Here is a 25,678-nt window from a genome sequence, read left to right on the forward strand (position 1 = left end):
AAGGGAGCCTACCAAGGAATTTCAGGGTTACCGTGCAGTGGTAGGGAAGGATAACACACCCCTTGGAAACTATACAGCTGCAACTTGATGGCTCTTTAGACACACACACACTGATGTTTATAACTGTACGACAATAATCCTCTTTATGGTACAGCTCAGGCCTCAGAGTTTTGGAGTCTCCGTTACAACCCGATTCCTTCCTGAAGCCTACTGACAAAAATATTGTTTTCCTAAATATCTATAAAGATACTCCAGTATTTGTGAGATATAGTAAGGGGAAATGGTGAGCTAGTGGGTGGCACCAACTTGTTCAAAAACAGTTCTAACCTGCATTCCCTCAGTTGCAAGGCAGCTAACAATAGTTCACAAAAAAAGTTAATGATCCTATTAAAACAATAAAAACAATATCAGCAACAGTCTGGAGAGCAGGAGATCCTCAACATATTACAATCAGAGAAATACTTTCTGAAATCAGGAGGTTTGTATAGATCTAATGAAAGGCCATTGACTCTGTCAGACTTTCAAAGGAAATTCATTGCATAACTGAGGGGGGGTAGCAATTGAGCAGGTATAAGAGGAGGTCATGGGCAGGTAAACTTACTCTGCACATTGATTGAAAACAAAAGAGTTCAGGGTCCAGTTTATCCTCACAACCAACCCTATGAGATAGAGTAAGCTCAGAGAGAGTGACAGGTCTCAGATCACATTCTTCCCCATTCAAGAATCAGATGACAGCAAAGCAGGTAGCCAACTGGTGAGGGGACTCCTTTACATCAGCCCTGTGGTCCAAAACCCTCCAGTGTCAGTGAGCTACGTTGCTGTGTGTGGATTTGAACCCAGGTCCCCCCTAGACCCGTTCCTACATACCACACTAGCTCTCAACACTGGATTACAAGGGAGAAGTTGCATTTCCAGTCTATCACTTCATGATGAAAGCCAGATCTTTCAGTCTTTTAAATGGGGCGAAAGAATGCTCAACTCATGCAACAGAGCTGCTTCCCTTCCCTCTTTCAATGGCAGCTCCCATTCCCAGAAAGTGATGAAAGTTCGGGGCCCTCTAGGCAGCTATTTAGAGGGCATCAAAGGTTGTCGCTGGGGCAGAAGGAACCACACATACGCTTCTGGGCACAGGCATAATAAGTGTCTTCCTTTTGCCGATGGCAAAGAGGTTGCATTCAAGTCACTGAAAGCAAAAACATGATAGGGGTAACATTGTGTTGGAAACAGTATACTAGGGCTAGATGGGCCTTTCATCTGCTCCAACGAGGCTCTTCTTTATGTCCTTCAGACAACAAAAGGCTATTTTGCAAGACAGAAACAAATCCAAGTTCACACTTAAAGAAGAGAGTTACAATTTGAATTATGATTTTAAAAAAAACCCACAAGTACAGTAGCCGTTTCAATGATCCTACTTTTTAACACAAGCAAAACATTTTCAGACGAAGTTATTTTTATAATGTCCTTTCAAGTTTTACCATGAATGTATTAACAAATTAAATATTTAAACATTATAGAGAACCAAACAAAAAGTCCCCTTTTAAGATAAATGGCTGTTTTTTTAATAAACAGGGCAATATCAGCTGAACACCAGATATCCTGCAGAAGAATTACATGACTGTAATTTTTTAAAAAGTCTATTAGCAATTCCATGGAAGAAATGTGAAAGCTTATAAAAGAGTGTGCACAGGTAACAGTATGCCTTTAAAGCTACATTCTGATATTGAAACTTCTATTTAATAACTTTCTTCTTATAGGTAGTAAAATGTCTTTCTTTAGCTCAGACCCAAAATCCATCCTGCGTATAAAGCAGAAACATTCCAGAGACTTTTGCAACTTACATTTCCCCCATTTCATTTATGGCATACACTTCCCTTCAAAAATTTTCATTATTTATTCATTTTAAGTATGTGCTTTATATTCAGATTTCTGGAGCCCTTAATTACAACCTAAACCCTACCTTCAGTTCCCTTTTGGCAGAGGGACATCAAAATGTGTAACCTATCCAGCTTTCTATGCATATGGGTTTTCCCTCACTGCAACCAATTCATTACTAACTGGATAAAAGCAGTGGATAACCCACAAATCAATATAAGCCATGGGCCAAGTAAAATACATATCTTATATTGAATATTGGATACAACTTCGACGCACAGTAGAACTATATTGTATCACTAGGGGGGCATTTCCTACAATTGCTTATCTCTACAACCATGTGAGCTTTGATGCATATTCAGATAGGCCTGTGCTGGCGAACCTTTGGCACTCCAGATGTTATGGACTACGATTCCCATCAGCCCCTGCTAGCATGGCCAATTGGCCAACACCACTGAGATAGGCATTGCCCTTGTAAGGCAGGCTTCATTGCAACTACCCAGCATGCTCTGTTTTGTTGTCCCTTTTATTGTGAAATTCAAACAAAATACCTAAGCCCAATTTTAGTAAATAGGACGGGACTTTCCGATTCTGCAAAGCTGTTCCTTCTCTTGAATAATGCCAATTTTGTAATAAGCGAGAAAGCAGCAACGTTCTCGCAAGATGCTATAAAGCTGCACCAAGGTAAGACTGGGAGTTAAATTGTCATTTGCTTATTCTGTGATTTGTAATTCTGGCTTACCGTTACTCTGAATTTTGTTCACAGTTGGATCATAATTATTTGGTCTGTTTTATATGCTGGTAGAGGTTTCCTGTCTGTCACGTGTACTTTGATGAACACATGAAACAACTATTTGAGCAAGTATCTTCATCCACTTGAAGGACAGCAGCCAATGGGATGTATTGCTTAGAGTCCAGTTTTGATTTCCATCCTGCCACGGAAACTTGGCAGGCGATGCTGAGCCAGCCACAGGCTTTCTCAGCCTCACTTATGGTGCCTCAAAGAGAACAAAATGGAGAATGGTGTATTGTAACCACTTTGGGGAGAAAAGTCGGGTATAAATAATTTTAAAGGAAGAAACTCCTTAAAAGCAACCCTTTGCCCACTTCACCCTGCCAAATCCATCTAAAGTTAATGGGAAAGATCTTGTGGATTGGAGTGGGGAAACAAACCCGGTTCACCAGATTAGAGTCCGCACGCTTAACTACTACACCACACTAACTCTGTGCACATTTTATTTATATTTTTTAATCGATTCCAGTATTAAGTTTTTAGTTCCTCAACCTCTCTCATTCAGGTCCTATGAGATCCAGATAAGAAGAAATAAAGTAAAAAGGACTTAATGAGCCTAGATGCCAGGGCTAATACTATACACGTGCCCAGCAGGAACCAGAACCCCCTACCCACACCGACCCCCCCCCAAAATCCAGATAAGAAAAACAACAGAGGATGACTGATTCTGGTGGGTTTTTTGGGCTGTGTGGCCAGAAAACCCGCCGCTAGGAATCCAGCGCTGAAGATCCGCCGCGAGTGAAAGTTTCTTAGCCGGTTGGGGCTTACATCTTCAACAGGAGGATGAAGACTTCTATATAGACGCTTCTGACTCTTTTACTTCTATCCTATTCCACTCAGTCTTTTTGCATACTTTCATTTACTTATCAGCTTACTGGTTAAAAAAAAAAAGGTCCAGATGCACCGCTGCCCAAAACTGAGTTTCTGTTTCAAACACATCTTGAGCGTGCTTAGAAGGCATCACGCATAGGCACATTTCTACTTTGGGATGCTCTTGCCAAACTCGGATCAAATCTTTTGCGAGCATTGTGCAACTGAAGGCTACTATTAAACTACTGTATAGAACAGAGAACAAAAATTGATTATTTTTTTACAGCAATAAAGGCATTTAAACTGAAAAGCATCAATTCAAGACGGTTCCTTTGAATGATGTCTATTAGCTGTTGAAAGTATATTGAAGAAATCAGGTCTGAAGGTACTTGTTTTGAAGAGATTGTTTTAATATGCCCTGTTCCACAACATTTCATCTGGGCCGTATTATACCTTGACACAAAAACAATTGGATCCTGATGTGCTGAGACATGGGCTGTGCTCACCAAAGACATGTGCCAAACACTTGCACTGGGATGGGGCATCACTCTCAGAAGGGAATACTGCACATTGGAAAACAATTGATTTTATTCTAGGATTTAAAGAATTTAGGAATACCAAGATATATTTAGTTTTATTTGGTTACCAGAACATTTTATTTATTTTATTTATTCACTCGACTTAATAAACCTCTCTCCCCTGAAGGGCTCAGAGTGGTGTACAAAACAGTAAATAGCAAAAAAACAAAACATCAAAGAACATCATTAAAATACATAAAACCAATAAAATCGGTAGCAGCAATACAGCCCACCCACAATTTGGTGGATGGCGTCCAGTCCGAACCCTGGGAGGGGACCGGCAAGTTGTCAAAGAAACAGATGGTACAGAGGGCATTAAGAAGGCATGAAGTGTGCTGAGGTTTCTTTCATGATCCAAGAAGGAATTCCATGATTCCTGGAATTCCTTGGAGGTTTCCCTTCCAAATACTACCGTGTTTCCCCGAATATAAGACAGTGTCTTATATTAATTTTTGCTCCCAAAGATGTGCTATGTCTTATTTTCAGGGGATGTCTTATTTTTCCTGTGTTCTGTTTGTCGGGCATGCTTCCAAACAAAAACTTTGCTATGTCTTACTTTCGGGGGATGCCTTATATTTCGCACTTCAGCAAAACCTCTACTACGTCTTATTTTTCGGGGATGTCTTATATTAGGGGAAACAGGGTAGTCAGGGTTGAGGCTGAGAGTATGTCGCTGGTCCAAGGCCATGCAGCAAATTTCCATGCACAAGTAGAGATTTGAACATGGGTTTCCAAGGTCCTAATCCAACACCTTAACCATTATACCATGCTGGCACAGTTATACCCCTTCAGTTTGTGGCAGATCTATACAAAACAAAAAATTCCCATCACATACTCTAAGCTAGGATCCTTTCCTTTGACGTATACTTTTCTATGCATACAAATTTTTCTTTTGTTATTTCTTTTCAGTCTTCTAAGGTCCCCACCGCAGCAGCAGTCTGAAGGAGTCTAGCCCAGATACAGACTCAGCAGAGAAAAGGTATTTTTCCAAGTATTTATATCCCACTTTTCTCCAAGGATTTGTGGTGGTTAATATGGAGTTGTGAGCACTGTCATGGAAAACATCAAGAGATTTTTAGGATCGTGCCTGGAGTGGGTGAAGTTTGTGGAGGATATGACATCACTTCCTGATGACACTAGAAATTTCTACTAATCTCTATGATACAGACCACACATGTCTCGGAAATTCCTACAGAATCACTGGGGAGGATATTTTCTGGCCACTTCTCCTGTTCCTTGGTTTTTAAAAAGGGAGGCAATTAGACCAAGGGGAAGTTGTTTGCCCAAGGTGAGCAGGGAAATAACAAACCTAGTAGTGCAAAATGGCAAAAATATAATAAAAATACATATAATCTCATACAAAACAGGCAAGCAATAGACCAGGGGTGAAGAGCAGGGATCCTCCCATAAACCAGAGATATCATATACTGCTGTTCCTCCTTACTTTGTTCCATTTACTCAACCAACTAATTCATCTGGTGGATCAGTCATCTTGTGAACTTTTTCCTTGCTCCTCTGCCTCTCTGTCAATCAGTCATGTCCTTCCAGTTTCCTGTACCAATCATGCTGGGCTGCAGTCCTAATCTCCATGGATGTTTGTACAAAACATGCCAGTGTAATTAAAGATTTCTAAGGGCTAGAATATAGCAGTGGGTGCAAGTTCACTCACACACAGTTTTTATGCTGCCGCAGCTCTTTAAAGTGAAGAGGCCCATTCTGCATAACCCAAACAAAATGTTTTGAGGTTGAAATATAAAACGTTTCCTGCTGGAATTTTGCACTGCTTTTTTCTTGAAATGTTTGGAAGACATTTTATTTTCCCTCATAACAGTTTATTTTGAAAACGATACATAGTGTTTCTTTTTCCCTAAAACGTTTAGAAAACATTCCCTGCTTATTTTGCCCACTTACCAGCGTTTACTTACATTTCTCCGCAGTTTGTGCCTGCCATTTTGTTCTGCTGCAGAGATTCTCTGTGCCACCAGCGATTTCCTGAAGGTATCCCAAGAAGGTTTCCTCTGCTTGAAGCTCACCTGCCCACGATTTCCCTGTATAAGGCACATGAATAAAGTTAGTTTGGACTGGCGATCCCACACATGTTTCGTTTTTCCTCTTTTTGTTGTTCTTTGAGACATCTTCGAAGCTATGATGACTCAATATGAGAAATTGCAATATGCACATATTTAGAGTCATTGTAGCTTTGAAGACATCTCATTGAAACAAAAAAGAGGGGAAATGACACATGCTTAGGATCGCCAGTCCAAACTAACTTTATTCATGTACTTTTCAAACAGAAATTGTGGGCAGATGAGCTGCAAGCAGAGGAAACCTCTGTGGGACCCTTCTGCAAATGGGGGGAAGCATGGAGAATCTCTGCAGCAGCACAAAATGGCGGGCGCAAGCTGCAGAGAAATGAAAGTAAGAGCTCGTAACAGGTGGAGGAGGTGGATAAAATAACTGTTTTGGGCTGAAACACTTTGTTGTCCTACGCTGTGTGGGAGAAACAAGCCAAAGCGGTTCTTCTTAAAACACAGCCTAGAAAGCCCATGGCCGTACAGCCTGGAAAGCCCACAACAACCAGTTGAGTCCAGCCGTGAAAGCAGGGACATAGGTATAGATTTTTTATGGGGGGGTTCGGGTGGCAGGGCCACCCCCCTCCACCCACCCTGGGGGTGTGGCCATGCCTCCCCAAGCCCCACCCTCGGCCTCAGTGCTTATAAAAGCAGCTCTCCGAGACCGGGGACGGCAGACTCCCCTGCCCCACCCTCCCCCCCACTAACTGGGCTCCCAGCCGGCAGCTGGCAGCCCCTTCTGCCCTCCCCTCTGGGCAGAGGCATAGCTAGGGAAAATGGAGCCCAGTGCAAAATCTGAGTTTTGCAACCCCCTCCTTCCCCCCCCGGGCAGCCGCTGTGATGCTGGAATCCACCTCAAAGCATCACTTTCAATGGTGTTTAAACTAGGGAGCCCAGATTCTCCGTTTAAATCCCCCCCCCCTTTGGCATGGATTTAAAGGGAGAATCTGGGGTCTCCAGTTAAAACAACATTAAAAGTGATGCTGTTTGGGGGTAAATTATCCCCCACCCTGAAACAGCATCACTTTCAATGTTCAAACTAGGGACCTCAGATTCTCCCTTTAAATCCATGCCGAAGGGGGGGATTTAAAAGGAGAATTTGGGAGGTGGCTGCTGTCAAGGGTGCAATTGTTAAGCTAGCAGCACCAAACTTTCAGAGTATTTTTAGGAGACTCTCCTAATGATACCACCCAGGTTTGGTGGAGTTTAGTTCAGGGGGTCCAAAGTTATGGATCCTCAAAGGTGTACCCCCATCTTCTATTCGCTCCCATTGGAAACAATGGGGGATGAGGGCACTCCCTTTGGGAGTCCATAGCTTTGGACCCCCTGGACCAAACTTCACAAAACCTGGGTGGTATTGGTAAGAGACTCTTCTGATTATACCTCCCAGGTTTGGTGAAGTTTGGTCCAGGGGGTCCAAAGGTATGGACCCTCAAAGGTATAGCCCCATCTTCTATTAGCTCCCATTGGAAACAATGAAGGATAGGGAACCGCCTTTGGGAGTCCATAACGTTGGACCTCCTGAACCAAACCTCACCAAACCTGGGTAGAATCATCAGGAGAGTCTCCAAAAACATCCCTGAAATTGTGGTGCTGTTAGCTTAAAAACGGTGCCCCTGCAGGCCAAAAACCAAAAAACACTAAAAATATAAAAGAACACCACAAATGGGGGGCGGAGCTTCGGACATGTAATGTGGGGGTTGAGCCCGAGAAACCCACCCCCCTTACCTACATCCTTGCGTGAAAGCCTTCAACAGTACATGGTTTCATTTTTATTTGCATTACACTGAATGGACCAGAGACTACCTCTCATCTAACACACTTGAATCCAAACATTATCCATCAACCAACTACTGAAGTAGCAAAGCTTAATTCTCTATTTCTTTTATCCTCTGGTATTGTTTTTAAAAAGAAAAAATCCAAAAACAGCTCCCAGAAAGGTTATTCTTGGATCTCAGCTGCCATCTGGTAAGACGCTCCAGTTTTATGCTGACAATGACATATGCAGTGAAATTATACAATTCCTTCTGCCGCGGCCACCACCACCCAAGCCATAGCCCTCCTGGACATCATCACATCCCAGCATTTAAAAACAAAAAACAAAAAAAAAAAAAAAACAAACCAATTCAGGGCTAGGGTTGGATTTCTTGTGGAGAGTTCCTTCTAGTGTCATGGGTGGCGAATCCTTTTAGGACAGATTGGATCTTCATACTCTCCATCAGCTCCCTCCTGGCTAGCATGACCAATTGTCCATGCTGGCAGGGGATGATGGGAATTGTAGTCCATAACATCTGAAGTGCCAAAGGTTCGCCACCACTGCTCTAGTGTTTTTCATCTTGTAATTACACACTGGATCTTCCTTCACCTCTTTCTGTGAAGCTGTGGCCAAATTTAAGCCTTTTCTAAGATAACACTGAAACAGGGTATACTTTACACACAATGCTACAATCCAATCATAATTATTTTCAGACTTAAGACAACCCATGCTAAATATGATTGCTATGCCAAAATGTACCTGAATGTTTCCTGCTCCTCTTTCCCTCTATGAAGCCATAGAACTTTCACCAAAAATATGACTTAATCTACATTTCTTCTTATACTTAGCCATGCAAAATCTTTTTTTACTGTGCCCCCAAAATCCCAAATCTGGAGGGCTGATTCACATGCATGATGATTAAAATGTAAATTAATTGTATTAAGCAACCATTTAAACTATGGGGAAATAGTGTATAAAATTAACAAGCTTATATGCTATCTAGCCAGCCCACCTACACGTAAAGTTGCTATTGTTTTGTCTGAGGATAAGTTAATGGCATCCGCCTGTCACTCCCCATAGTTAATCCTGTTAGCATTTCCTTTTTGTCTGGATATAGATGTGGGATGTGAAATGCCCAAGTACTCGATGAACCTGAAATTTTTGCACACACCCCCCACACTAGGGGGCGCCCGGGGACATACAGTACCCCATGTCCCCTAGGTAAATACGCCACTGTACACTAGTATCCACTTTGTGTACAGATAGTGAGAACAATACACAAAACACCTGTCATGCCCCCAGAGAAGCTCTTATTATTTTCTTTATTAAGTTTCAGTTGTCCCTATAGTTAATATGAGTTTAGTTCCTTTGTATAGTGTTCTAAGGGAGGGAACTTTAGTTAGACCCTGTCCCTTTAAGAATCTCCTTAGAGGCAGTCTTCCTTTCATTACTCAGTAATGCCCCTGTTTATTTAATTTAGTCTACGGTGCCAGTGGAGTTGGAAGGCTGCAATATCTCTTACGTCTATGCTGTGTAGTCTAAAGTGCATAGACAGCATTAAGTCTAAGGTGTTAACAGAAAGTAAAATCCAGATAAAGGACACTGAAGGAACCAAGAGGAAGCCCGGACAAAGTGGACCTTCCTGGAAAGAGTCAGGAAAGGATAAAAGTCTCAAGTTGTTCCAGTCAAGCAAGTACTTTATTTTAGTCAGACCCTGGGAGGAGTTAGGATCTTAATTCTTTTAGAAATAAACCCTTTTTTTAACTGTTACACTTTGCTTGTGAGTCTCCCACTCTGTTCTAGTCGAGTACGAGGCACCTAAGACTGTTTTACTTGGGGAACAGAACAACACCCATTCCATAGGCATCGATGAGCCTAGAACACACAGAACCCTTTGCCAGTTTTCCAAGCCTTGAAAAATGTTTAATCCTTTATAGTTTAAACATTTAACATTTTACAGCCTAAATGATGACTGGTAGCTGAAAATGTGAACTAATAACTTTTGGCTATCATTATATTTGAAATTATTCATATCATACATGCATGGCTACACCTACTTGTTCATATGATTGAGTGTGCGAATCACAGATGTAACCTGACAGATAAGATTTTGTTATATATGTGAGTCACATCCACCAACCTAAGCAAGTAGAAAGAGTCACCAACTCCTAAATGTGTACTTATGTACTAGCCCTAGGCCTATATCTAAATTTCCCAAACCCCATGTCAAATATCTAATAGCCAAGCAAGTCCTTCCCCATGAGGATCACAAAATCCACAACATGGGTCCGTGTTTGCAGAACAATTAGAAATGCTTTTAATGGGGGTAACTCCTCTCACCAACCCAAATTAAGACCAATCTCCATACATGAACAAACATCGTAACAACAAAATCTTATCAAAATGGCATCACAGGCCATTTCTGCACAGTACAAATAAAACATCTTGCAGACATTTAAAAAAAAATGTTTTGGATTTTTTTGTCTGCATAGCATGGACAAAAAAACCTGTTGCCAGGGAAAGCAATTCTTTTTCTCACTCCCACCCTAATTCTGCTAGTTCTCACTTCAGTTTTCACCTCAGTACTTGTCATTTTTCCTACTTATAATTCATGCTTCCCACCATTTGATGAAGGTTTCCCTTGGAGCTTTCCTCTGCTTACAACTCATTTGCCTGTCATTTCCATGTGAAAAGTACATGAATAAAGTTAGTTTTGATTGCCAATCCGGTGTGTTATTCTTCCTTTTTCTTTTGTTTTGTTTTGAGGGAGGTGTCTTTGAAGCAGGGACATAGGTATAGATTGGGGGGGTAAGGTAGGGTCATGCCCCCAAGCCCCACCCCCGGCTTCAGTGCTTATAAAAGCAGCTCTCCGAGGCCAGGGACGGCAGATTCCCTTGCCCTGCCCGGACCTGCCCACCCCGCCCCTCCCCCCACCGACTGGGCTCCCAGCCGGCAGCTGGCAGTCCCTTCTGCCCGTCCCTCCGAGCAGAGGCGTAGCTATGGAAAATGGAGCCCAGTGCAAAATCTGACCCCCCCCCGGCCACCCCATGGGTGGTCACTGTAATGCTGGAATACAACCCCAAACAGAATCAATTTCAATGGTGTTTAAACTAGGGAGCCCAAATTCTCCTTTTACATCAACCTTAAGGGGAGAATCTGAGGTCCCCAGTTTAAACATTGAAAGTGATGCTGTTTTGGGGTGGATTCTCCCCCACCATGAAACAGCATCACTTTCAATGTTTTAACTGGGGACCTCAGATTTTTCCTTTAAATCCATGCTGAAGGGGGGTGGATTTAAAAGGAGAATCTGGGGAAATTTTTTGGGGGGTGCCTTCTGTCAGGGGTGCAATTGTTAAGCTAGCAGCACCAAAATTTCATAGTATCTTTAGGAGACTCTCCTGATGATACCACCCAGGTTAGGTGAAGTTTGGTTTAGCGGGTCCAAAGTTATGGACCCTCAAAGGCGTAGCCCCCATCTCCTATTAGCTCCCATTGGAAACAATGGGGGATGGGGCACCCCCTTTGGGAGTTGATAGCTTTGGACCCCCTAGACCAAACTTCACCAAACCTGGCTGGTATCAGCAGGAGAGTCTCCTGAAGATACCCTGAAGTTTTGGTGTTTCTAGCCTAGAAATTGCGCCTCCAGCAGGCCAAAAACAAAAATAACACTGGAAAAATATACAAAAATCACAAAAAGGGGGCAGGGCTTCGGACATGTAATGGGGGGTTGAACCCGAGAACTCCCCCTTACCTACGTCCTCGCTTTGAAGACGTGATGACATGATACAAGAATCTGCAATATGCACATATTATGATTCGTCATAGCTTCAAAGACATCTCACTAAATGGCTGCCAGGACAGAGAATCACAAGTGGAGAAAATGGTGGGCGCAGGCTGTGGTAAAAATGAAAGTAGAAAGTTTATAAGTCTAGTGGGAAAAATAAAACCCTTCTTTGTTCTACAGAGGCAAGGGAAAATGTTTTGACCCGATCTTGAGGGGAAAAGATCGCTGTTTAGCGTTTTCTATAAAAAAAACAGGTTGAGCAGAATTAAAACATCCTGAAAACATTTTGGGGGGAAAGTTGTGCTGAGTTTCTCCCCAAAATGCTTCTTTTAATGTTGTCCTCAAGACAGTTTATTTAGTGCTGTGCAGAAATGGCGGGCTGCCAACAAGAGCTATGAAGATAAGGACAATCAGGGGTGAAAGAGACAGACAGACTGGAGATGTGGTGGGATGGAAGAAGACTCTTGAAAGGAGGGGGAAGTGAGTAGAACAGCAACAGGGGGGCGGGACTGAACAGCACATGGTGGTAATTTCCATTCCCATCTCATCCTCTTTTCATGTCATAATACAAAGTGCTTATATTTATGTAGTTTCTCATTAGTCCAGCCTCAGGAATACCAATCCTCTATAATCCAAATGACAAAGTGCAGGTTATGGGACACAGTTCTTCAACCCTGATTTTTTCAGAGCTCCATTCTATGAGGGTATTTTTAGCCAGAACAAATTGTAGGTCAGAGCAATTATTTGTAAGTTGCATTGTATTTGTACTGTAGCTTTCAGTGCGATTGAATCTGCAGTAGGATAGGCTATTTCCTGTTCGTTCCTCTTCACACCCACCCACAGTGGCATGGGAGCTGTTTCATCATCACATAATCCCATGTGGCGGCAGTATGTGAGCAGAATAAGTAACATGGGCCCTGCCCAGGCAATCACAACCCACCAGGCCAGACAACAATGATCTCTAGGAAAAGCCCAGGTAATTGGTGCTACCCACATGATTCCAGGAATAGAACAAGATTAAAAATCCTTTAAATGCATTCCATGGTGCATGCATGGTATTGCAACATAGACAAGCAATTCCCAGCCTATAGCCCTTTCTGCATGGGCACTGAGCAGGGGTGCATCGGCATAAATTATGCCGATGCACCACCACCACCACCACCACCGGGAACTGTTCACACAGACGGTCTTGGTACGGGCGCAGGGGAAGCCGCAGCCTTCGCACAGGCTGCGCCTTCCCCAACATGCTTACCTGCTCCTGCTGGCTCCCATCGTGTTGTGGAGGCCAGGGACACACACCCCTGGCCAGAGCCACGGCGCTGGAGACAGAGGCCAGGGGGGGCATGTCCAGAGGTGGGATTCAACCAGTTCTCACCACTTCTCTAGAAGTGGTTACTAATTTTTTTTGAGTGCCGAGAAGGAGTTACTAAAGCAACCTCCCTGCCCAATAGGGACTGGAGGTGCATGTGTGCGGCGGCGCCACTGTTTGAATCCCACCACCATCGGAACCTGTTGTTAAAATTTTTGGATCCCACCACAACGCGACGGGAGCCAGCAGGAGCAGGTAAGCTGGCTGGGGAAGGCGGAAGGGAAACGCCACCTTCCAGACGCGGCCATTCGCACGGCAGCGGCTGTAAGGCGCCCCTTTTGAAAAACCTCACTCATGGAGCGAGGTTCAAAGGGGGCGTTTCCATGCCGCTTGGGCGGCACGAGCCCTGCACTGCTGCAACCTGCGAACACCTCCCCAGGGATGGCTTTTCTGCCATCCCTGGGGCGTTCTATTCCACCCATGCAGAAAGAGCCTATTACTTCTACATGGATGGTCGTCTGTGTGACCCTGCCCTGACCACTGTTGAATAGATAAGGCAATACTGGCAGTCAAGTAGGACCACCAGCTATGGCTAGTATAAAAGAAAAGCACACATAACCTACAGCAGGGGTGTCAAACATATGGCCTGGGAGCCAGGGCAGCAGCTTGAGAGGACTTATCAGGCCCCCAAGCCCGGGGAGGCAACCCCTCCCCTTGCTTCTGATCTGGCCTGGAGAACCCGCTGCCACGCTCCCCCAGTGCCAGTCTGGACTGGCAAGCCTGCTGAGGGCTCAACAGTCAAGGCAGCCAACCCTGCCCTGGGCTCGGCCCAACCAAGTCACACTTATGTCCTATCCGGCCTTTGTAACAAATAAGTTCAACACCCATGGCCTAAAGAGTAGGAAAGAGAAAGCTGGAAGTTAGAAGGTTGTGGGAGAGGAATTAAACAAAACTAGACAGAGTTAGATGGGGGAAAATGGGTCACAACAAGGGTGAATGTTTAGATCTCCACAAAATAATAAGATCTTTCAGGAGGCCAATCATGGCCTAAAAAATAACAACTGAGAAGCTGAAACGTTTCTGCTGCTGCTGCTGCTTATATTCTCCTCCTGTTAGTCTGGGCGCTTAATATTGTATTTAATTTGTTTTTATTGTTTTTATAGTGATGTCGTATTTTAAATGTTCTTGATTGTTAAGTTTTTATGTTGTGACCTGCCCTGAGCCCTGTGGGGAAAGGAAAGGATATAAATCAAATAAATAAATAAATGATTGGGTTGCCCAACAAACACCTAACAGCAGAGCAGTTCTGCATTATCATCCCTGAGCCAAACTGCATGCATGTCACAGTTATAGAATGACTCTGTCAACATCTGGCAGCAAGACACAAAGACTACCCATGTCATAATATTGCAACAGCATCGGACACCATACACTTCACAGGAAAAAGAATTGCAAATGACATGACAGAGACCACAGGAAATTAATTTCTGGTCCATCATGCACTGAAATAAAGAAAAGGGGCTCATGTCCTTGGACGACTGCCGAGGCACTGAGGTCAGTGGGGATGGGGAGGCCCTTCTGGTGGCCCCATCACCTTCCAAGTTTCGGGGGTGGGGCCACCTGGAGGACCTTCTATGTGGTGATCCCAATGCTCTGGAACCCTCTCCCCCAGAGGTCCACCGGGTGCCAACTCTGCAGGAATTCAGGTCCCTGGCCAAGACCACCCTCTGTACCCAGGAATATGGGTGACTTGTTTTGGGCAGCACCTCGCCTCATCCAAGTGCTCTTTTATTTTTTATTTTTGGCACCTGCTTTTTCCTGTACCAGCTTTCTCCTGGTACAACTCTATTCAAAACGCTGAACTCTGTTGGGATGGGCTCTTTGCGGGTTGGGTGATTATATAATTTTAGGAGGGTGGGTTAGAGCGGGGGGAGGGGATGTTTGGAAGAAGATTTTAGGGTGGTTTTATATGATTGTATTTTTATGGTGTTTTTATGATTGTACCCCGCCAAGACACTTTCGTGATGGGTGGGCAATAAATATACAGAGAATAAATAAATAAGTGTTGCCATCCCTAATTTTAATGGACAGAATAAGCCTTCTTTGGGAGCCTAGAATCTCTAGAAGAAATTATGGCTTGCAGATGTGCCATGATGGATATATGGAAACCACCTTTCTGACGTCCCTAGATAAAACTGCTTTGTCTGGAGGTACATGTGAGCTCTGTGCTGAGGTTCAACAGCACATGTCAGAGTGAAGAACTGGGGGTCATGATCACAGTTACCAGGCCCAAAACCTTAAATGAAGGTACCTGAATATTTGCACATGTAGCTGTAAGTTGGCATGACTCACATAGATCCATACACAGAAGAATTACTATGAACATCTGCATTTAGCTGTGTAATTTCCTTCATCCATTGGCAGTTATGAGGAGACAACAAAGGAGGTTAATGATTGTCTGATAATTATCTGATAGGAAAAGGTATCCCAGTGGGCATAGAGCTATCCTGAGGTTAAAGAAAAGGGAACAGGGATTAAGGGACTTCCTCCCCATGCTACAGAACACTCACTTTTGAATAGTCTTATTGTGGTTAAATAGTCCATGCCAGAATAATCGGTTTGACAGAGCATAACAGGCTATGGTCTCTGCTTTGCCTACTTGTCCGGCATTAGACAAAATCACACCTCTCTGTACCCAAGACTTCTTGTTTGACTCAGAGTTCGTGTGAGCCTCCATTCATCAATGTTTGTAGAGTAGTCATCATCATCATCAATTTTATTGAAAGCCATAGGCCATTACAGTATTACAATATTGTTACATTACAACTTCTGAGCCAACTTGTTATTCCAACAGGTAAGAAAAAAAATTCACTAAAAATCCATCATTGAACACTAAATCTTTCACTTTCCCCCCTACAATATGTCTGAATTGTATTCCCACCTAACTTAAACCAGTTTAGGTTTGATCATTTGCTTTATTACATTGTTGGAGCGAATCTTTGTAGCTGCCACAAGGCTTAATAAGGCCAACCCCTATAGGATATATATAGGGGATCCAAACTGCTAAAGCGAGAAGGAATGCATAATTTGTCTGAGTCATAATATACCTGGGACAGGGATATAAAACTATTCAAAAACTTAGCCCTAGGCTCTGCGTACAGGGGCAGTTCAGGATACATACGAGGGTAAATCCACTCTACTTCCCTGCTCTTGCAGATACAAATTCGTTGTTCAGCTCGGGTATTTCTGCGCATATCTTGCTCTTCTAAATAATTTGTTGGCATTGTTTGAAATCGCATTAATGCTGTCATAGCGTTCTCTTTATCTTAAAAGTGAGTAATGCCAGCAAGATAGGGGGCTCTGTGATGATCCTTTTAAGGTGAGAGCTATACCAGGGAGCAAACTTTTGGAATGTAAAATTATATCTCTGTCCATACAGTTATCCCTTTGAATATCCAGTCCGAAGAAGGTCGTGATTTAAAAATTGTGAAGAGGAATAAAATGATCTGGAACAGAATACACTGAGCAAATATATTATTTAGGGAGGTTATTATGTAATTCCTCGGAGGCCTTAAGTAGTATCTGCAAACTCTTTGATTCCCAAACTAAGTTGGTTTTAGTGAACTCTCTTTTTTAACGTTATTTCTCAAGATTGACAATTCAGCTCGAGAGCTTTAATAGAAGGCTGCGTAAAACCGAAGTTCTGCCTCTGAGGAGGGTCAGCTTTCATGCCTTTTGGGAAGTAGCAGAATTCGTTTACGGTGTTATTGTGCTTTGAATAGTTTCTATTTTATGTAGGACTTGTACATCCTCTTTAGTGCTCTGCACTCCTGGTCAAACCAGCCCTTATGGGCAGGCTTATATTTGTAGAGTAGTCTGAGGCGCTAAGGTGGAAGGAACTATTAAAGTACCACTTGTACAAAAAGCTCACATATAAATTATTGACCCCTTCCACACAAGCCCCTGAAAACATTTTGCAAATGTTTTCAAAATGTTTTCAACCCCTCTGGTTTGTCCATACCCTCGAAAAGGCTTCCAGGTCACCATTTTGTGGGGATTCCATTTTTTAAACCAGGATTCATAGCTAGGAAGCATCAAAGCCACATGCTGCGATTCTCTAGGGGTCGTGATTATGAAGCTACATAAATATAACACCCCAATTTTAAAAAAAAACCTGACAAAAATGCAGCGCAACATGCATAGGTATGCAACCTCAGAAGGTGGCACTAATAAGGAGGTCCGGGGACTGGAGGCATGGGAAATGTTTTTAAAAGATCACACAGCAAATGAAAACATTTTCAAAATGTTTTCAAAAAAGAATCGCAAGTGAGCAGCATGCAAATAAAATGTTTTCAGGCTGGGAAAAAAACATTTTTGGGCTAAAAACCATCCAGAACTCCATGGAAGAAACGTTTTATTTTCTGCCTCAAAACATTTGATTTGGTTTGTACAGTAGCACCAATGGGGAGAGATGGGGTGCAATGCCCTGGGCAGAGGCGTGGCAAGGCCACAGAGCGGGGCGTCCCAGGGCAGGGTGGGGGCGGGCGGTGCTGCGGCAGGGTGTGCACACACCCCAGGCGGAGTTTCCCCTCGCTCTGACTCTGGTAAAGGCCTACATCTAACTGCACATTGAACTTTCTGATATCTAAGCCTGCAATCAGGCTTACTGATTGTGCATTCTTTGTACACACATACTTTCTCCTCATTGGATATATTGAAAAAAATTAAACAGTACACACGAAAACAGGTGTAAACAATAGTACATATGCAAAAATAATAATAGCAATAAGCAGACCTTTCCATTTCAGATCTAAAATTAATGCCCCCCAAAGAGGCATTCTAGAAGAGACATTATTCTAGAAAGAGGGAGACATGACAGAGGAGAAGAGTATAGTGAGGCCTTAGAAACCATTGTGCATATTCAAGAGTCTCAGGAAAGTTAGTCCTTGCTGTAAGGAATACAGCCTCAACCAGTTCCTTTATTTTTATTTGTTTTATTCAACTTGTACCCTGTCCTCCCCCCGACAAAAGTTCAGGCTCAGGACGGCTTCCAGGAATGAAAGGGAAGGTTAATTTCAATGCAGAATTATCTATACCTGGGCAGTGTCAGACTCTTAGACTGACCCAAAAGGCATAGGTGCATATTTTAAAAACAAAAACTGTTTCAGAGGAGGAAGAACTTCAGGACAATAATGACCAGAAAGAAGTTGTCTGGAGTACTTTAAAAAAATCACAAGCAATACTCAAAGGTTAGAACCTGTTTACCATCATAGCTAACTTCATTTTAAAAATCAAAATTAAAGGCCCCTTCCACACACACAAAATAATGCGTTTTCAAACCACTTTCACAACTGTTTGCAAGTGGATTTTGCTATTCCGCACAGCTTCAAAGAGCACTGAAAGCAGTTTGAAAGTGCTTCATTCTGCAGGTGCGGAATGAGCCAAAGTATTAATTGATAAATTAAAGTAGACCAAATGTGTGAACCAAATGAACTCTTTGTGTGACATTCAATTGTAAACCATGCCTACCCAAAAGCAGTCTGCTAACATACCATTAAGACAAAATGCAGACCATTTAGTAAGGATTTTTATTTGCTTTCTTCCTCTCCCCCTTTCCATTTTTTCCTCCAGTTCTCCTAAAATTACTATCAGCAACAATGACACCAAGATTTCTGTGACTTCCTGGCCAAAATCTGCTCAGCTCTGATTGAAAGATTCTCTGCAGAGCCGGGCATCTGAATAACAAACTCTGGGTTGCATTTTTGAAGAAGTCAGAATGACCCTAGAACACCTGTCTCTGTTTCAGACCTGACAGATGGAAAATCATCTTTTATGGCCAAAAAAACATTCCGCAAGATCCAGACTCGGCTTCTCTTTCCAAAGTCTATCAGCATAGCTATTTCTATTCTAATTCCCCCATGACTTCTTAAGTTTTTTTAAAAAGTTATTTTACAACGTGTTTTCTAATCAGTGATTATTTTTCTGTGGCCTGTCTGACTTGCAAACTGAGAGACATTGCAAGAAACTGAGGGGGGCAGGGTGGGATTCCCTCTGCGCTGGAATATAAACCAGGGTCATTGTTAACTACCAGAGAATCTGAATTCCACGAACAAATAACAGCCAGTGTCATCCTCAGAGTGCAGCGTTGTTTTTTTTTAAAAATAGAAGTATCATATGTGCTGGCATTGTCTTTTTATTACAATACGTCTAGCCAAGAATGCAGTGCCTGAATGTATACCATACTGCATTTGAAAAACAGACTCCTGGATGTCCAAACCACCTGGATGCTGTTTCCTCACAGACCTGTTGTATCTCTCATTATATCCCCAAGCCTTTTCTTCTCCACTGACACTGAAACAGACATTCAAACTAAACTGTCCTTGCTTTCTCCTCAGCCGCAAGCACAGCACGCACACACACACACACACACAAACACACACCTCTCTGCAGCAGTGTCTCGACAGTTTCAGTCACAAAGACATCCTGTGAATAAAACGTATCAGATAGTTTCACAATGTCATGGGCAAAGTCAGCTCAAAGACGTGCGCCTACGAGTTTAAAGTCGGGGATATGACCGGCACGATTAGGGACTGGAGGTTTTTTTGGTGACCAGCACAGTAGCAAGATAAGCTCTGGCGGCACACGAAAGAAAAGAAAGATAAGCAATATTTGATCACAAGAGGCATTCCTGTTTGATCTTATCAGATGGATTCACACTTACCAGGCAAAGACACATTATACAAGGATTGTCGGTGATAAATGGGATCTGCAGAATTTCCCCCTCGTTTTCACATTTTGCAACTGAACCTATGACGGGCATGTAAAAAAAACAATTAATACCTTTCCTCACACACACACACACACACACCTTATGCATTTGGTGTTTACCTTCAGAGCTCTCAAACTATCTTCAGAGCTGCGGTACCCGTCTCAGTTTAAACTATACTCAGTCCCTTCTGTTGCAACCAGAGGCTACAATCCTGAACAGAGTCACACTTTTCAAAAATCTTTCTGTGAAGATCCTTGGAGCCAAGAACTGCTAAAGTTCTCTGATATGGAAGGAATTATCTTAGAAATGAACAGACCCTACTTAAAAGTAAACCTGGGTTGAACTAGCCTGGAAGCTGGGGATTGGTGTGATTTGTTTAGGCAAAGGACATTTGTAAGTATTATTTATTTTGTCAACTCACACTAAACAGGCAAAGAATAAGCAGGAGAAAGGACTGCTTTTGTTAGCTAGCCATCCAGCTTTAAAATTAATTGACCCTATTCATGTTATCTTGGTACATCTGCGATGCTTTTGATCTTCTCAAATACCTTGGGAACATATAGGTTGCTGGGTATTTAAAAAAAATAGTTACCTGTGGAATTTTGCACCTTTGATAAGGACCTAATCTCTCTGCAGAAACGAATGGGGATGTTTCCATTGTGAATTTTAAGGTGGTTCGCATCAACTGAGCAAAAAAATACCCGTCTTTCAACCCGTCCGCGCATTTGATCCAGAAAGGCCGAGACTGTCATCAGCATCAATTTGCAAAATGAGTCCCGTTAGCAAAGCCTCCCGGGTGACCTTCCGCTCCCTCCGCCCAACTCCCCGCCGCAGGAGCATTATCGGATGATGGCACCACTTTTGGAAACCTAACCCCTTCCCCCCTAGCAGTGGAAATGAACTCCACATTTTTCTCCGTGCATCAGGTGTCAGTAAAATATGCCCTTGGAGAAGAGCTGCGGGTGGGGTGAGGAGGGGCGCTCCGTTTTTCACCTGCCTGGCTCCCCTGCAAGCTGTGCGCCATATCCCGCAAACTTTTCCCAGCCCCCGGGTTGCGCCGAGCGATGCCGGCTCTGCCAACCTGGCGCCTCCAAAGGAGCCCGGCGCGCGTGAAAACTTCTCTGAGAACTTTTCGAGACACACGACACGAGCGCATATTATCAACAGCTGCTCCCCTGATAACGGGAAGCGGCGGGCGAGACTGCAGGGGCAGCTGTAGGTTCAGGTCCACCGCGGGGATCCCAATCCAGCGGGGGCCATTCACCCCAGGAGGCTGCTCCTCGATAGGGACCGGCAACCCACCGGGGCATCCCTGATGGGCATACCTGCAGGGCAGGTGTGTCCCCAGGTGCGTCGCAGCCAAGGGCGCATCTTCCAGCCCGCGCCTCTCCCCGCGAGCTGAGCTGCCCTCCGCTCCTGCGCCAGCCCTGGGGGGCGGCGATGCCTCCTCGCTGGCCCGAGCGGCGCCCCCTGCCTGCCCCCGGCCCCCGCCGCCTGCCCGCCCGCCCCGCATCCCTTACCTGTCAGCAGCGAGGAGGCGCGAGTCGTGGGGGGTCCCAGGTTGTGGAGCAGCGGCAGCAGCGGCAGCAGCCAGGCGGTCAAGCCCGGCCGGGGCCAGCGGAGCAGCGGAGCCGCGGCTCGGAGGCTGCCCCGGAGCCCGCGCATCGTCCAGCCTGCAGGCGCTCGCCCGGGAGGGCTGCTGGGGCCGCGGCGGGAGCGCGAGAGACAGGCTGGCGGGCGCTTGGCGGCGCGGAAAGAAGCAGCAGGCGGCGGAGGAGGAGGAGGAGGAGGAGGAGGAGAGCCGGGATGCAGGCGAGGGAAGGAAGGAGGAAGGGGAAGGAGGCGGCGGCGGCGGCGGCTGCTCCGAGCCCAGCCAAGGCGCGCTCTCCGGCTCCTCCTGAGCGGCTCCGGGTGGGCAGGGCTGCAGGAAGGGGACCCCCGCCTGGTGCGCTGACAGGCGCCCCGGTGGCCCACGAGGAGCTGCTGCTGCTGCCGCCGCCGCCGCTGCGCACAAGCACAGGCGCCCCCGCCCTCGGCTGCCGCCCTCCCGGCTCCTGCGAGGGGAGAGGAGAGGAGAGGAGAGGGCGCCAGACGGGGCCACGGCGCTCGTGGGGGCGGGTGGCTGACTGCGCGCGAGGCTGGGCGGCGGCGGCGGCGGCGGCTCTGCTCTTGCCTCCGGGGCTCGACCTGGGAAGGACCCCGGGGCAACCTCCGGAGGGTTCCGTGGGGGCGGGCGGGGACCTCTGGCTCGACGGCTGCCCATCGCCAGGTCGTGGCTGGAGACTTCCCACTGTTACAGCTGATCTCCAGGCAGAAATCAGTTCCCCTGGGGAATAGTTCGATTTTGGGGGGTTGTGGGGTGTCCGGCCAGCCACAGATGCAGGCGGAGCGTCAGGAGAAAATGCTACTGGAACACGGCCATACAGACCGGAAACCCCACAGCACCCCAGTGATTCGGGCCACGAAAACCTTTGACAAGATTTAGATTTCATTTGTTTAGATGTCGCCCTTCTGCCCCGCCAATCTCCCAAGGGACTCCGGGCGGCTTTGGATGGTTCATCGGCCGCGTTGGATGGTACATTGAAGGCCTTCCCCTCCCCAAATCCTGCCCTTCTCAGATTTCTGGAGTTGGCAACCCGACCTATGACCCTGGAGACCCACTGCACTCAGAGCAGACACTACTAAGGCGAATAGCCCTAGGCCCTAAGTGTCCAGAATTCCTGGTCCCTTCACCTCTCGAAGTCCTCAGCTTCTGGAAATGGCCTTGAAGAACACCAGAAAGGTGAAAGGCGTGAGAAACTGGGTCCAGAATTGCCACAAAACTATTCATTTGGCCTGTCAATGGAAGTGTGGGTTGAACTTTCAGCTGGGACACAGGCAGTGCCTTTGAGGCAGAGGCATAGCTCCAAGGGAGCCAGGAGGGGGTGCACAATGCACCAGGTGCGCGCCCCTGTGGGGGTGTTCCGGGGGCATGGTGAGGGTGTTCCGGGGCGGGAGCGTTGGTGAGGGCGTTCTGGGGGCATGGTGAGGGTGTTCCGGGGCGGGAGCGTTGGTGAGGGCGTTCTGGGGCGGGAGCGTTGGTGAGGGCGTTCTGGGGGCATGGTGAGGGTGTTCCGGGGCGGGAGCGTTGGTGAGGGTGTTCCGGGGGCATGGTGAGGGCGTTCTGGGGCGGGAGCGTTGGTGAGGGCGTTCTGGGGGCATGGTGAGGGCGTTCCGGGGCGGGAGCGTTGGTGAGGGCGTTCTGGGGGCATGGTGAGGGCGTTCCGGGGCGGGAGCGGTGGTGAGGGCGTTCTGGGGGCATGGTGAGGGCGTTCTGGGGCGGGAGCGTTGGTGAGGGCGTTCTGGGGGCATGGTGAGGGTGTTCCGGGGCGGGAGCGTTGGTGAGGGCGTTCTGGGGGCATGGTGAGGGCGTTCCGGGGCGGGAGCGTTGGTGAGGGCGTTCTGGGGGCATGGTGAGGGCGTTCTGGGGCGGGAGCGTTGGTGAGGGCGTTCTGGGGGCATGGTGAGGGCGTTCTGGGGCGGGAGCGTTGGTGAGGGCGTTCTGGGGGCATGGTGAGGGCGTTCTGGGGCGGGAGCGTTGGTGAGGGTGTTCCGGGGGCATGGTGAGGGCGTTCCGGGGCGGGAGCGTTGGTGAGGGCGTTCTGGGGGCATGGTGAGGGCGTTCTGGGGCGGGAGCGTTGGTGAGGGCGTTCTGGGGGCATGGTGAGGGCGTTCCGGGGCGGGAGCGTTGGTGAGGGCGTTCTGGGGGCATGGTGAGGGTGTTCGGGGGCGGGAGCGTTGGTGAGGGCGTTCTGGGGGGCATGGTGAGGGCGTTCTGGGGCGGGAGCGTTAGTGAGGGCGTATTGGGGGCATGGTGAGGGTGTTCCGGGGCGGGAGCGTTGGTGAGGGTGTTCCGGGGGCATGGTGAGGGGTGCGCCGGGGCGGGAGCGTTGGTGAAGGCGTTCTGGGGGCATGGTGAGGGTGTTCGGTAGCGGGAGCGTTGGTGAGAATTCTGGGGGCATGGTGAGGGCGTTCTGGGGCAGGAGCGTTGGTGAGGGTGTTCCGGGGGCATGGTGAGGGCGTTCCGGGGCGGGAGCGTTGGTGAGGGCGTTCTGGGGGCATGGTGAGGGTGTTCCGGGGCGGGAGCGTTGGTGAGGGCGTTCTGGGGGCATGGTGAGGGCGTTCCGGGGCGGGAGCGTTGGTGAGGGCGTTCTGGGGGCATGGTGAGGGCGTTCTGGGGCGGGAGCGTTGGTGAGGGCGTTCTGGGGGCATGGTGAGGGTGTTCCGGGGCGGGAGCGTTGGTGAGGGTGTTCCGGGGGCATGGTGAGGGTGTTCCGGGGCGGGAGCGTTGGTGAGGGCGTTCTGGGGGCATGGTGAGGGTGTTCCGGGGCGGGAGCGTTGGTGAGGGCGTTCTGGGGGCATGGTGTAGGGCGTTCGAAGTGGGGGGCTTTGGTGAACGAATTCTAGAGAATGGTGAAGGCGTTCTGGGGCGGGAGCGTTAGTGAGAAATTCCTGAGGGCATAGTGAAGGCGTTCTAGGTGAGAGCGTTAGTGAAAATTCTAGGGGCATGGTGAAGGTGTTCACAGAGGTGGGAAGCGTTGGTGAGGGCGTTCTGGGGGCATGGTGAGGGCGTTCTGGGGCGGGAGCGTTAGTGGCAAGGGTGTTCTGGGGGCATGGTGAAGAGGCGTTCAGGGGCGGGAGGCGTTGGTGAGGGCGTTTCACAGGGGCATGGTGAGGAAGCGTTCTAGGGCGGGAGCGTTAGTGAAATTTACTAGAGGGCATGGTGAGGAAGTTCGAGAAGGCGGAGGCGTTAATTGGCGTTCTAGGGGGGCATGGTGAAAGGTGTTCAGCGGGGCCCGAGGCGTCCTTTCCATTCTGTCCTCCTGTCCTTTCCTGAGGGCGTTCTGTCCATGGTGAGGGTCTTCCTTCCTTTCTGTCCTCCTGTTGTCCATGGTGAGGGCGTTCCTCCTGTCCCTCTCTGTCCACCTGTCCTCCATGGTCCTTTCCTCCTGTCTCCTTTCTGTCCTTCCTGTCCACCCTCCACTGTCCTTCCTGTCCGGGATTTCCTCTGTCCTGTGTCTCTGTCATCAAGGGCTTTCCTGTCGGGATCGTTGGTCCTTTCTGGGGGCATGGTCCTTTCTCTGTCTGTCTCTGTCCTCTGTCCTCTGTTCTGGGGGCATGTCCTGAGGGTGTTCTGTGTCGGGATGTCTGTGTCCTGTTCTGTCCATGTCCTGTCCTGTCTGTCCTGTCCTGTCCTTGGTCCTGTCCTCCTGTCATCGTGAGGGCGTTCTGTGTCATGCAGTGTCCTGGTCCTGTCGTTCTGTGTCTCCTGGTCTGTCTCTGGTCGTGATCGTGGATCAAGGCGTTCTGGGGGCATGGTCGTGGGATCTGAAGTAGGAGCGTAAAGTAAAGGCGTTCAGGAGGCATCGTGAGGGTGATCTGTGGAAGGAGCCAAGGTAAGGGCGGATTCCGGGGGCATGGTGAGGGTGTTCTGGGGCGGGAGCGTTGGTGAGGGCCTCGTCTGGAGTGATGGTGAGGGTGATCTGGGGCGTGGAGTGTTAGTGAGGGCGTTCAGGTATAAGTAAAAGGCGATTCAAGTAGGAGCGTGGAGTGAAGGCGTTCTGGGGGCAAGGTAAAGACAAAGGCAGGAGCGTTAGTGAAGCGGATCTGGGGGCTAGATGAAGGTGTTCTGGGGCAGGAAGTGAGGGCGTTAGGGGCAAGGTGAAGGCGGATTCTGAGGCAAGAGCGGTGGTGAAATTATTCAAGGAACATAGATGAAGGCGTTCAGGGGCGGGAGCGTTGGTGAAGGCGTTCTGGGGGCATGGTGAAGGCGTTCTAGGTGAGGCTGGGTGAGGGTATTCAAAGACATGATGAGGGCGTTCAGGGGCGGGAGCGTTAGTGAAGGCGTTCAGGGGGCATGGTGAAAGGTGTTCAGGGGCGGGAGCGTTAGTGAGGG

General features: G+C 47.2%; 1 protein-coding gene across 1 annotated transcript in view; it reads right to left on the bottom strand.

Moving 5' to 3' along the window:
* The window catches only part of BMPER (BMP binding endothelial regulator), a 230,641-nt gene extending 208,990 nt beyond the window's left edge, over positions 1-21,651 (bottom strand). Inside the window, exons 1-2 of the mRNA XM_048511883.1 lie at positions 21,264-21,651; positions 19,696-19,781 (exon numbers count right to left, since the gene is read on the bottom strand). Of these exons, the coding sequence (XP_048367840.1) occupies positions 19,696-19,781; positions 21,264-21,408 (231 nt within the window). The 5' untranslated portion in view covers positions 21,409-21,651. The remainder of the gene's footprint in view (positions 1-19,695; positions 19,782-21,263) is intronic.
* Between the last annotated feature and the right edge of the window lie 4,027 nt (positions 21,652-25,678).

Source organism: Sphaerodactylus townsendi, linkage group LG11 (assembly GCF_021028975.2).
Source record: "Sphaerodactylus townsendi isolate TG3544 linkage group LG11, MPM_Stown_v2.3, whole genome shotgun sequence".
NCBI classification, from domain to species: Eukaryota; Metazoa; Chordata; class Lepidosauria; order Squamata; family Sphaerodactylidae; genus Sphaerodactylus; species Sphaerodactylus townsendi.